General features: G+C 44.5%; 1 protein-coding gene across 13 annotated transcripts in view; it reads right to left on the reverse strand.

Annotated features, from left to right (window-relative positions):
• The window catches only part of NRG1 (neuregulin 1), a 471972-nt gene that overhangs the window by 94644 nt on the left and 363697 nt on the right, over positions 1 to 13631 (reverse strand). For 3 of the 13 annotated variants that reach the window (XM_083818944.1, XM_083818932.1, XM_083818942.1), the window contains exon 1: positions 11412 to 12559. The exons of 9 other annotated variants lie outside the window; for them this stretch is intronic. In XM_083818944.1, the coding sequence (XP_083675070.1) occupies positions 11412 to 12042 (631 nt within the window). In that variant the 5' untranslated portion in view covers positions 12043 to 12559. Of the gene's footprint in view, positions 1 to 11411; positions 12561 to 13631 lie in introns of those variants that run through there. One more of the 13 variants, XM_083818939.1, reaches the window with a different exon arrangement.

The raw sequence follows: 13631 nt of genomic DNA on the forward strand, positions 1-13631 counted from the left end.
CTGTTTCAAATATTTATTGCAAAGATGAAGAAATTTATATTCACCAGAGGGTGAATACGCCACAGTCACCAGAGGGTGGGATTTAAATTTACTAAAGCTTCTTTCCTGTTGAGATTGAGATATGAACTGATTACCTTGGGGGTAGCAAGCAGCCATGGTGCTATTGGTGGCAGTAATGGCTGGGACACATGGTCTTACTGTGCGATTGATTCAGGTCAGTTAACCCCCGATAAAAAATTCCAGCAGTTGAGCTGGCTTTTTCTTCAAAATACATGGTTAATTTCTACCTCGTGTAATCCATTTTCTGTTCACTCTCACGTGATGAGGTGTTTCCTTGGCATATCTGAATACACAGAAGCTTCTCTTTTGATATGACCTATGGGTATACAAAATTCCTGGTTGCACCATTTGCCCGGTCCTTCTTTGTTGACTGACATTTTTAAGTTGTTCTCTGCAAGTGTAGGATTTACATGACTTGCATAATATTTACAAGCTGTGTTTCTAAAAAACATTCTCAGTGTTTCTGTTAAGTCATCGTTTTGGATTAATTATCAGGGACTTTTTGTCATTGTGCCATCACCACCCATTTGTAAAATAGAGAAACATGAAAATTAATGTATAAATGAAGTGTAAGTTAACATCAGACAGCAGTGCCAGTATACCCACTTGTTAAAATAAATGCGAATTCTGAAATTATCAGTAACAGCCCAGAGAAGACATTGTAGATATTTTCTAACCTAAAAAAGCATGAGCAGAGCATAAACACATACCAGTCTACAACACGAGGAACCTGCTAAATAACTCTTAGGGGCAAAACAATTTAGATACCAAACTCTTCTTTGAATGCTGGCATGCTGACATGCCACATTTGGTGGATCTCAGTCCTGTTCAGGACATGTCAGAATATTCTTCTGTTTTCTTTGTCTTCAGCACCCCCCACGCTATCAAGTTCCCCTCCCCTGCCATCTTCTGCCTGGCTAAGTGGCTTAAGGGAATTGATACTTCCGCTGATTCACAGCTAGTAAATCTGCTTCCTGGGCTCGTAACCAGTTATCTGTGTACGCTCACAGAACATGTCTTTTTAATCCTCTCTCCAAATTTGGAGAAGGAAAAAACTGCAAACGCTAAACAGTCAATTAGCAACAATTAGGAAAATTACAGGGTTGCTTGAAAAGCTACTTATCTGAGGGATGTCCATTAATCTCTATTGTAGGGTGAATTCAAATGCTTGGAGATAGCAAGCAACAGAGTGTTTGCTAGCCGCGTTCTTGAATATTTGCACGATCAAAGCCAGCATACATGTCGGCTTTAGTGGCTATATACCGTTTTATAGAGCATGGGGGGAATTCTGGGGTATTTTTCTGTTAACTGACTCTGAAAAATAGACTGTGTGCATTGATTGGCTGTTTGATCCTGAAACACAGCCTTTCTGTGCTCACAAACAGAATACACACACAGCGGTATGTCATGAAAATTACATAGCTGAAGGAGTTTGCAAAAATTGTTACTGATAACCTTCAAAATCTGTTAACTCTATTGCTAAATCAAAGTCTTCAGAAAAGCAGGGTGGGCTGATAAACCTCCATAAGGCAATAGCTGCTGTGCACCAATGTTTTTTGCACAAAGCGACAGAAGGGAATTCAGTGACACAGAGCCACACTGCTCTGTGCACAGGCAGAGTAGAGCAGCTCCAGCCCTCAGGGAAGCTGGGGAAAACAGGGTGCAAAGGGCACTTTCCTGGATTTCAGCACTGGTGAGGAGTCTATAGTCAGTATGGATGGGTGGTGAGAGAATCATCCTTGCAGAGGTTCCCTGAGGAGCACAGGATGGCCAAAAAATGGATGATTGCATTCACAGTCCAGCCCCTGAGCAGTGGGAGAAGCTGCTTCCAGACCTCCTGCAAGGTCCTAGGCAGACGGCAGGTATCTGTGGCATTAGGGAACAGGTTTTTCTGCTATCTTCCAGATAAGAAAGTGTCAGGCATCCTTTGCTTGCCCGTACTTTGTGGATATAACTGCTTCTTCCCAGATTCCCAACACTTTTCTGGCTACTTGATGATGTTCCTCTGCTGCCTGTATGACCTCAAGCCTCTCCAAGCTCCTGCACCAATACAGCAGGAAGCCTTTAGTCATCCCTCTTATCCTGTGCTCTTAACTTCCTAAAACCCTAACAGCACAGTTAGGGACACTAGTTTGTTCTCTTACCAGCTCAGCCTAGCTACAGAAATAATCATTCTTCCATTTCCCTACAGTTGTCTCTTTCACCTTGATACACGTCTCCCTTACCAGGGCAGTATTACTTCCACACTGATAACTGTCCTGCTGAGCATACGCACAGCCCAAGAAGCATTATCTTGAAAATACAAAAGTATCTTGAAATTATCAGCTATTATGACTTTTTTGATAGGATCATGCTCCTGAATTCCCATGTCGTGCAATGATATGAGAATCCTGGGCACCATGCAACCCTGCCAGGCTGAGACCAAGCAGCAGACCCATTGTGGGACAGAAATGTGAGGAGAAATGCAATCATAGATCTGTCCTGAAGCTGGGTAGGCAGGAGCAATGCACAAACACCAAAATCCTACTCTCCCACACACCCATGTTCCAAGGATGCTATCACTTGTGGAAAAGCAAACGTTGGAAGAGCTGAGACAGTAAACTAAATGATGAGTATGCTGATGCAATGATTCTTGGGCCAACAATGCAAGAAGTGTCAGCAGGGCGCAAAGGGAGAAATCTTTGGAAGTACGAGTACAAGTCAAGCAACTGGTGGAGTCTGCAGAGTTAAAACACTTGAGCTCCTGTTCAACCAAGAAGCTTTGCTGGGGCATCCTTCAGAGCATGATGGAACCAGCAGGGGAACAAGAAAGATGGAAGTTCTTTTAAAATACACATAGCATTGACAAAGAAGGGCAATATTGGTCTTCTATTTCCTTGACTGTCCGTTAAGATTGTTGTTGCACCTCAACAAGAAGCAGCACATGACCCTGAGGACAGCTAAAGAAGAAGGACAGGGAGGGCCCCTGAATTTTTGACACGTTTCTCCTGCCCTGAATGGACATCATTACTTATTTACTGCTTAAAATATGAAACAGACACTGGTGCTAGTTCATGCATCTTGGGTGCTTCTGAACAATGACTGAGAAACTGAACAGTTTTTATTTTCCTTTATTGGGATTTTGGACTAGCCTGTGTGCAAGTATCATATCAAAATTATAGCTCTATTTATCTGAAAACTAAGAAAGCATGAAGAGGGCTGAAATAATTCAAGGACTGAAAACAATTCCCTCTATGGGGAGAATTATGGAGCTCAGCCTGCCTGTCTTGTCAAAACGACTTGGATTATTGCAATGTATGATCACCTCTGTGAGGGGAAATGCACGTCTTGGAAGATCTTTTCAATTTAGGTGGGAAAGGTGTAAAAGAATGAGTGTCTGGAATACAAACACATATTTTGGAAGTCAATGAAGGTGGTCCTATTTAAAAGAGATGATGGAATAAGGGAAAAGGCAGACAGTGTCTCGCTATCAGTTTTGACACCACAACTGCTGCAGGTCTGGAAGAAACCTTATGAAGATTCTCTGTCATGTAGTCTGTCTATCTGTCAGTCTATCATCTGTGATGGACCAGAGCATCCCAATGCTCTGCTAGATTTTACAGAGCTACCACCCACAAAATCTTTATGCCAGTGAAAATTCAGATGATTTTGTTCAAGTTGAAAAACTAATTTCATTGCCCAAATTAATTTAGTACAGTGCAAAGCATAAGCTTTTCTTCTTGATATCCAGTTCCAGAAGCTTTACACTGACTTTCAATTACCACCTTAGAAGACTCAGGTTGTCTTTTATGAGCATAGAGTCTTTTTTTTTTTCATAGAGAAAGCTGTGGAACAAGCTTGATACTCCTTTTTTTTCCTCCTTTGATCTGTCTAATCACATGAATTAATTGACTGTTAAAAATGTAAAATTCAAATCTCTTTCAGGAATTCCATAGAAATACTGAACAATGTCACGAATCATGCTGAAGATCATAGCTTCATATACTCCCCCCTGCGCCATGTGACTACCAACCCAGTATTGATTTCCTTTCATCTCAAAAACTGAAGCAATATTCATTGCCAAAATAAAAAGCTGTCTGAGTTATGAGAATGCACTGCCAGCAAGTTCCAGGATGAAGCATAGATATAAAAAAGAAAAAATGGGGGAGGGGGGCAGTGAAAGCATATGTGGAAAAGCTGAATATGCTCTATGAGAAGATACATATTAGAACGAGGCTTTCATCATAAAACTATACAGGAGCAAAGGTAATAGATGGGTGCTGCAATCCCAACACTTGTCCAGAGCAGGATGGACCCTGCCGCTGGTTTAGCTTAGAGCAGCCTTGAGGGGTAGCCAGCCTTGTCCCAGTGGATTTGCTCCTGCCTATCTTTCCCCAGCTAAAACTGTTCCTTCTGTCTCCATGACTAAGTCTCTACTGGGAATTGGGGCTGGGGGGTGGGGGAACGGGAGACAAGATGAGACAGCACAGGCTGTAAATAAGCAGACATATCAGCTTTACATCACCCCAAAACAAACCATAGGTATTTCTCCCTTGCTGCTTTCAAAAGCTCTCTAATTTCTGAACAACAGTCATGCTCAGGGTTTTGAGTTTAATGGGTACCTCCTACTGAGTTTGGGCCTTCACAAAACATCTTAAGGTGAAAGAGCAAGATGTGATTCACATTCACAGTGCTCTCCAGGACACTGGGCTGCCTGCAGTATAAATAGTAAGGGTAGCCAGTGTGACTGCCATAAAGCAATCTACATAAAGACAGAGCCTGCTCATCTCCGCAGTCTATCTGGGGAGCAAGAGGGCAGGAGCCCTTAACAGGAGATAGTCCAAACGCGTCTATCTGTCTCCAAGAGGCACTGTCCCGCCTGATTTCATGTGGTCTGAACATGACCCTAAGCACAATGACTCTCTTCTTTGCTTCACTTAGTTCCTTGTAACAAAAAAGACATCTTTCATTTCAAACTAGTCTGAATTCCTTAAAGAAAACAATTCTCTTCCCTCAGTCACAGAAAGCCTTACCTCCTAACACTGCCCAATCCTAGGTAAAGCCTGCTTTTTCCAATCAGAAGTCTTTCATCACCTGCTGTGGCATCTTCTAGGGCTGTCTGCCCTTTCCTGATGCAGAGCCAGAGCAATCTCTGCCCAGGTACCGTCTGCAGTAGATTGGCATCACATGTGCTCTCCCTGAACCAGCTGCCTCATTGCATTGCTATTGATTCCGAGTTGGATTTCTGCAGCAAATCTATTGCATTTCCATTAGCAAGACTGCAAATGATGAAAATGCTCATTTATATTGTTTCAGCTCTGCATCACAATTAACCTGCTGCTTAGCCCCCAGTGAGCTGAATTCTGCCTTCTCATCTGATGCAGAGAAAGTTCCCCGAGGTTTCTCTGCATCTGAAGGTGAGACACTGCAAATCTGAGGTGGGCAGCCTTATTTGCAGTGCATGAACAGGAAATCAAGCACTTCACTTGCAAGTACAATAGATACTGAAATATGATAATTTCAGTCCCCTGCAGTGAAAATTCAAACCCCGTGTCTGTATTTTTTTTTAACAGCACCAATTTGTAATCAGTTTTGCTTAGAAACTTACAATGCAGTACAGTTCAAAGTGTCATTTTTAATAAAGAAGCAATGGCCATATACTCCATGTACCTATTGTATTATTTATATTCACATATGCCTATGTGTATAAATGAGGGAAAAGGCAATGCTGAAGTTCCACGTAGCATGAATACTTAAGTTTTTCTCAGTGGAGTTTGCAAAGTAAAATGAAGCTTTTAAAAAGACATACAAGCAGAAGATAATACTCACAAATTCATACTATTACTAATTGAAATTACTTCAGAATATTTTATCCATCATGTTCTGCACATGATGTTTGTGTACGAAAAAAGACACTTCATCCATGAAGTAGTTTTGAAAGCCATAATTCTGGGGTGCTTTTCAAAGAGAAAGAAAAGGACTGATCATTTCAGGCCTCTGCATGTTAAATAGAAGAAAACCTTTTTCTGAGTAAGCAATGATTCTTAAAAATGGGGGTGGTAAAAAAAGATAAAAAATAAGAGAGATTGATCTGACCAAACTGTGTGCTTATTGAGAGCATTTTGTAGATAGTGTGATGAACTGGGCTGGGGAGAGAAAATATGCAAACATCAGTTACCACTTTGGAAGGCTTAGTTGACCTGAACTCCCTGAAATTTGCAACATCTTGTGCATCTCACCCCATCAGTCCCAACAGCACTTTACTCTGAGTGTTACTGCAAGTAAATACATCTGTAAGCCACCAAGACCTCTGGGAAACCAGAGAAAAAAAGTGTTTTAGGCAAAAAAAAAAAAGAAAAAAAAAAGGCTGGCTGGCTCAGTGCATTGGCACTTGCTTTACTGCTGCTTGTTAATGGAGGCCCAGTTGCGTCTCCAGAGCTTACTGAGATCAGCATCTCTTTATTATGCTCTAGTTAGGCTCAGAACTTGTCTGGTATCTTAACCATGATTAATTAAAATTTTCTTGTGACAAGATGTTAATTCACTGGACAAGTGTCAGAGAAAAGTCCTGGCTTTTAGAATGAGCCTTTGCATTGTGTAGCAGACACTTAGAAGGTGAACTACAAGAATTGCCAGCACTTACTGGGGAAAGAGTTACTCCTGCTAGTCTCATTCTGGTAACCGCCTTGGGAGAGGTGTCTTCCTTGATGCTGACTAGGAAGCTGAAGGCAGCTTAGCTTCCTAATGTAAGCACTTAGGTTAGGTGTCTGAGGCTAATCAACTCCAACACTGTATCACGAATGGAGAAACATTTACTTTAAGATATTCTCCTCCCGCATCTTCAAGCTTTGGGGGAAAAGCAGCCTATTCTGCAGTGCTACCCTGCATAATAACAGTGAGAATAGGGAAAGCTGCTACACAGCCTATGCTGCATCATCCACTCTCCCCCCTGCGGCTCTCTCTGACACATCCCTGACCTTGACACTGTCAGAGGCTGCCAGGCATGGAGTCAACCCTACGGCGTTGTAGTGGGGCTTTGAACTGCAGAGCATGGGTCAAAATTGGGCTTTTTTCAAAAAAAGAAAAAGAACAAATGCATCTGATGCTGCTAGGAGCAAACCCTCACTGTCCATAAATCGGAACCTTCCCCCGGGCTGCAGCAACTGTACCCAGAGGGAAGGCTCCCTCCAGCCTGCCACAGAGATAAAATACAGACCTTTGCAAATCACTGCCCACAGGGGAAAGGACATCAAATGCAGAACTGGGAAAGAGCAAGTGGAGGTGAAAGAGGCAGCAAGAACTGCAAGAAGCATTTACAGTATGATACCAAACCATGCGACAGGCTAGTTTTCTTTTAACTTTTTCCCATCCCTAACCCTAAAATGGCATTAGAAATTCAGCCACTGTGCCTGGATTACTTTGGAGGGCAGTCAAGACCATTTCCCAGGTAAATGCCCACTACCAGTCTTCTTTTAGCACTTCTACAGAGGATAAGAAAACAGCAGCTTTTGCTAAAGGTTGCCTAGAACACCTGAAAAGGCAGCAGAAGTCAGAAACAGGAGAAGAGAGTGGTCCCAGGTAGGGGTAGTTAACAGAAGTGCATGGTGGTGTTTTCTGTCTTTCACCTAATTTTCCAAACTGGTGAGTGGGGATGGAGCTGTTGTTCCCCATCCCAGCAAGTGACTGGCTGTGCCTAGCAGCTCTGCCTGCTTTGAGGGGTGTGCACAGAGCCAAGCACCCACACATCTCCTTGTGTTACGGCCAGCACAGCTCAGTGGGCACAGACAGAGGCTGGGAGATGGAGATGTAGCTAGCCCATTAGCCCACTCCACCCCAAGGGTGCCAGGAAGCCCAAAGCAAGAAGGGTGCAGGAGCAGCCCAGGCACCTGAAGTGGAGCTTGGGCACCTCCACTTCAAGGTACGGGCAAAATGCAGAATTGCTGCATGCCCTTGGCAGGGCTGCCAGTGGGGCTTTGGGACTGTTGTGAGAAGCTGCATGTGGTATCAGCCATGAACTGAGCTGCTCCTGCTGCCGGGAGCATGGTACTGGGTATCCACAGATCCCTGGCATGCCTGAAGTGCCATGTCCAGTCAGCGTTCTCCTCTCCAGACCATTTTAAAAGGTGAATTTGTTTAGGGGGAAATCTACTTAAATGGGAAGAAAAGGCAGTGGGAAGATCTGTAAAGAGGTGAATGCTTTGTTTGTAGATGTACAGATGCAGTTATCACAAAAACACAGGTTGGACAGCACTATTGAAGTGTCTGTTACTGAGCTGGGTAAATGGTGGAATTGTATTTAACGGTGATGACTGAAAAAGAAGTAGAATATAGCTGCTGAACTGTGTTAGCATTTCTGCAATTTGCATGCCTTCACAGAGCGAGTGAGACTGTAGGCTAGTGAGTAATATTATATCCCGCATGTAATGAAACCGTCTTGGGTGTAATTGTGCTAAGATTCACACGGACCCTAAATATGGGAATGATTTAAAACATTCACCTTTCCTTCTGTTTCTGCAAAAGAGCCATGATATTACAATATAAGATGGAAACTAACCACAGAGGAAGAGATTTTTTTGGTATTGATAAAGGGTAAAGTATGATAATAGGAGGGAGACCAGTCTTGAATCTAATGCACCAGACACAATTACTAGGATTGTCTCTCTTCTGCTTTCTCTCCCAGGCTCCAGGAGAAAGAAGAATCAATTAGCTCTCAACAGACGATGACCTTGAAGGATACAGCTTTAAGGGGAATATGCTGAGTAAGACAGAAAAAGAGAGGAGAAGAAGAGAAAAGGACTTGGAAACTCACGGAAGGGCCTGGTTCAGAAAAAATACCACAGAATATGAGATGTGTCAGTTCTTTTTAAGTTCTACACTGAAAGAAAAAAATATTATCAGCATAAAAGGGGTTTTCTGGGAACAAGTTACCTCACTCTGCCTGGAACAGCAAAAAGGACACTGAGAGGCAAAGAAGGGACAATCCAATTTACAGATGCTACTTTCCAATCCATCTCTGTGAGAATTTTATAGCTGTCAAAGGCATTCATAAAAAAAAAAAAGTTATCACTGATGCAATCTGTCAACCCCTCCAACAAATCTTGCTCTGCATAAAACACAACGACATGTTTGAAATGCAGCTGTTTCAAAAACCCCAAGACAGTGCTTTTAGAGCTGTCCAAAAAGTTCTTTTCATGCTTCCTTGAATTCTTAGGCAGATCTTCCGCAGTGCACTTTTCCATCAATATTTTCTTACAGCTGCAGGGAACTGCAGCCCCTTGCCACATCCAGGATTACGTGCCATGGTTAGAATAACTGCTAGCTACACAGCCTTCTCACTCGGAGCAACCTGAGCTTGACCTTCTGCAAGTTCTTCCTCTCCTTTCAGTCTGTGCCTATCTGGAAGTCTATGACATCTTAAAATACATTTATGGTAAGAACATTAAGGCGAGAGTTAAAGAAAAAAAAATACCAACAACCCAACCACCTAATTTCTGGACAACCATTTACTTCCCAGATGTGAGCAGATCTGAAAACAGATAATGGCTTTTTGCTGGTAACTGCTCTAAAGAATCTCTTTTTTAGTTTGCCCTTCATTTACTTCAGAATGAGATTACCAGGTTATTGAGAAAGGCTTGCCTCACATGTGGAAATTCAAAAGGGTGAAGGTTGCTCTGACATAACTAGCTTTTGGTTATTTCTCCCACATGCAGCAAAGAGGCCATTTTGACTAGATGGTGTTCCCTGGTCAATGATATAGAGTAAAAAGAGATGTCGCATCTTTGATGCCCCTTACAATATCAGCATTACAAAAGAGATTTTCTGCATCATCAATAAATAAATAAATAAATAAATCACTTAGTATAGCTCTGTATACCTGCAAAGGTAGTTAAGTGACCCAATAATTCAAGTAATGTCTTACTTCCCATAGACAAAGCCCCCTGCCATTTAGCTGCGCAGCAATATTTCCCTATCAGACTGTTTCCGTCAGATAAACTGCTGTTAATCCAATGTCCCATTGTCACCTGTTATCTAAGCAAAAGTCAGCAGGGATTCTACAGGAATACCTAAAGTTTCAGTGATTCTGGAATCATTTTTCTACAGTTAGCTGTCCAGGACCAATTCTCAGCTGGAAGGACCTCCACTGAAATCACTCTAATCATGCTCTTTTTCTCTAGCAAAGGGATTGGCCCCAAATGCCACGTCTAGTCCAATTTACACATATCTATACTGGTCTTGGTGGGGCTAAACTAAATAGTGAACTTCTGGTAACTTCAGGGCTGAGATCCAGTATGTAACACCTACAGGGTGGACATCCTGCGGCATCATAGGGAAGCCACAATGGAGAAATATGAGATGGGGTCCTGTCAGGCAATTTGCAAGGAAATTGCTCATTCTGATCATTGCAGCTTTCTGAAGGAAACCTCAGCTCTGTGCTCTTGGCGCAATGGCACACTGCCTTCTCTTTTACTGGTGTAGCACAGGTTTACAAAGCTCGGGAACTGCTGGCTTCATCTGCTCCAGATTTGATGGGTATCAAACAAATAATGAATATCAAAGAAATTACACCTCAGCAATGTGGTTTTCTGATGCTTTATGATTGTTACTGAGAAAATAATGCAGGTACCCTGGATATTTTTTGCTTTAAGGCTGAACAAAGACTAATTTGGAAACTGCTTCCTCCTGCCTTTGCATGGACAAGAATACTTCCCTGAAATGCCCCACAGAAGTCAATGAGGAAATGTCTCAGGTTCAACAAGAATCAGCTCCCAGAGGAGAGGACAGATGCAGAGAAATGTGTGCTATGCTCTTAAAAGAAAGGGAAAGATCACAAGCTAACTGCTAAATTAATAATTTCCCAGTCTCTAACTGCTTCAAATACACTGCCGCTCTTTCCCACTGTTCTCCCTGACTGCTTCAGGAGGATGACAGGGATGTCTGCCAGCAACAGACTTCAGGAAGGAGGTAACAGAAGTGCTCTGCAGGCAAGGCAAAGAAAATGAGCACACACTGAAGACCCACAAGACAGAGGACACAAACCAAATTTGTGAGAGAAATAGCCTGGCAGACCACTCAGAATAGCTATTAGATAAACCCTTGAAGTAGATCACGTGCTTCCCTACAGGTGGATGCAGAGAAAAGGGTGGTACTGGCTCTTTACGAAGGTCCCAAACAAAGCCCTGTCCATTGCCCTGCACACGTCATAAAAGTTCAGAGGGCCTGAGGTGCTCTCCTCAGAGATGCTGTACCAGTCTTAGTGCATCACAGTCACATGCCCTCCTTTACGACAGCTGCAGAGCAGTTAGGAACCCTTTTATTTATTTATTTGTGTGTGTGTGTGCGTACGGGAAAACAAAGAAGAAACACATACTTACAAAGTTTTGGAGCAGTTTGGAGATTGGTTTCTGTTGCTTGCGCCTGGGACGCGGTGGTAGGCTCCAGGGCAGATGGTGACAGCGAAGGTGCGGCAGAGGACAACAACCCGACATCTAGGATGCGGTTGTAGAGAGAAGGCTGGAGGAAGAAGGGCTTGGAGGGCGCGAGCGAGCTGTCAGTTTGCACTGTCACTTCAGCCTTGCTCTCAGGGCTAGGTACGGGGAAGGGTGAGGCATACACCTCCGAAGGCACCCAGGCAGACAGAGCTGTAGGATCCACAGTGCTCTTTGGGTCTTGTCCTATCCTCCCGGGGTCAAGGTGGGTAGGAGAGTCATACTCAAAAATCTTGTCCACAAAGACCCACTTGAGGCCAGCAATGCAGAGGCAGAGGCTGAGCAGGCACGCCAGGATAGGGGCGATGCAGATCTTTTCGGAGTTGAGGCAGCCCTTGAGTCGCTCTGCCTCCAGGCACACACAGCAGGTCGCGGCAAGGCCTGCTACCCCCTGGACCCTCCGGTCCTCTCTGTGGGGCCCCGGCATGTTCTCCTCAGCCGGGAGCCCGTCGAGGGACGCGTCAGGGCTCAGCTGAGCCGAGGGGCTGGGGAAAGTGTCGGCGGCTACTTCAGACATGTTTAAGCATCAGTTCTCACACAGCTCACCTCCAAAAGGCCTTAACTCTACCACAGTCCATTACTGTGAGACACAGACAAAAAGAGACGGTAGTAATATTCGCAGCGCTCTGTGAAAATCACAGAGCAGGAGGCAACAAAAGGTCCGAGCCCAGCAACACCATCCGAACTGGGAGAGGAGGGATGCACGGGGGAAAATGAGGCCTCCCTGCCCCCCGCCCCGAGCCCTCTGTCGCTCTTGCTGCCTCTCCGAAGCAAGAGCAGCTCTGCGATTACTGCGCTCCTGTCTCCTGGCCACTTTTATAATTCCTCAAACGCCTCTCAAGCAATTCCAGCTCTTCTGAGGGAGGGAGAGAACGTCCCCCTGAAAGCAAGCACGACAAAACAAAACGGGGGGAAGGAGGGTGGAGAGAAAGAAAACCACGAACGAGCAAACAAATTGACCAGATTAAGTGAACCAATAGCCCAGAGCGAAAGGCAAGACTCTCACCTTGAGCATCTGAGGCTGGTATCTGCTTAGGCGAGGAAAACAATTGTCATGCGGTAGAAGGAGCAAAAGCAAAATCTGTAACAACAGCGGCAGCGGCAGAAGTGACAGTAGCAGCAGCATCCTGTCGCGTTACAGCGGCGGCTGAAAGAGGCTGAATCATTACAGAGCAGCAGGTGCTCGCTGTCTGAGCATCACTGCAAACAATATCATTACACAGAGGTTTGAAAGGAAGAGCGATGCCAAGGCGATGGTAACTCCCTTTCTCTCCCCTCCCTCTTTGTCCTTCTTGAGCGCTCATTCACTTTCCTCCTTCTCTCCCCCCCCCCCCCCCCGCCCCGCTCCCCCAGCCCCCTTTGCAGCCTGTTTCTCTGATGTACAGGCTCACTCCTTCCTCCCCTTCCCCACCCCCCGCCCTCTGCAGGGCTGGTCTGAGGGAAATCAGTGCACCCAGCAACGCAGGACTGTCAGTGACTTCCTATTTTATCCAATTAGGAAGAATAAAGGCCATCAAATCAAAGGGATAGAGCAGGCAGGAGTTGCGCGCTGCCGCCCGCTCCCTCTTCCCCGCCGGAGCGCGGTCAGAGGAGACAGACAGACAGACAGACAGACATCAGTGGCAAGGTCTCCCAAAGCCGGGCGAGGATGGGGTGTAGGTGGGAGCGCCTTGGGCTGGACTGGGCTCGCCGAGTCTGACACCCGATCTCTCCCAGGGGGAAGCCTGCTTTCCAGCAGCAGCTTCTCCCTGCCTAACACCTAGAGAGAGCGTTTCTCTCCAAGCCTCTGAGTAAGTTTGATTCACCGAGAATAACGCTGGGATGCACCTTGGTTCAAACAGCAAAAAAAAAACACTCCCAGCCCAACACAAACAACTCATTCCCACCTCCGACAAATTCACATTTAATTTGCAGACAACATTTTTCATCCTTTTTAAAAAAATAATAAATATATATATTCCATTTTCCAACCTCCTTTCCAAAACCATCCAAAACCAAAAAAGCAAAACCTTCACACTAAAGCCAGCTCCTCAACATTCTCCTGAAGAGCTAACAAGCTGCTAAAATGTCCTCACTCTCCCTTAGAGTAAAAAAAAAAAAAAAAAG

The sequence above is a fragment of the Anser anser genome, assembly GCF_964211835.1.
Source record: "Anser anser genome assembly, chromosome: Z".
NCBI classification, from domain to species: domain Eukaryota; kingdom Metazoa; phylum Chordata; class Aves; order Anseriformes; family Anatidae; genus Anser; species Anser anser.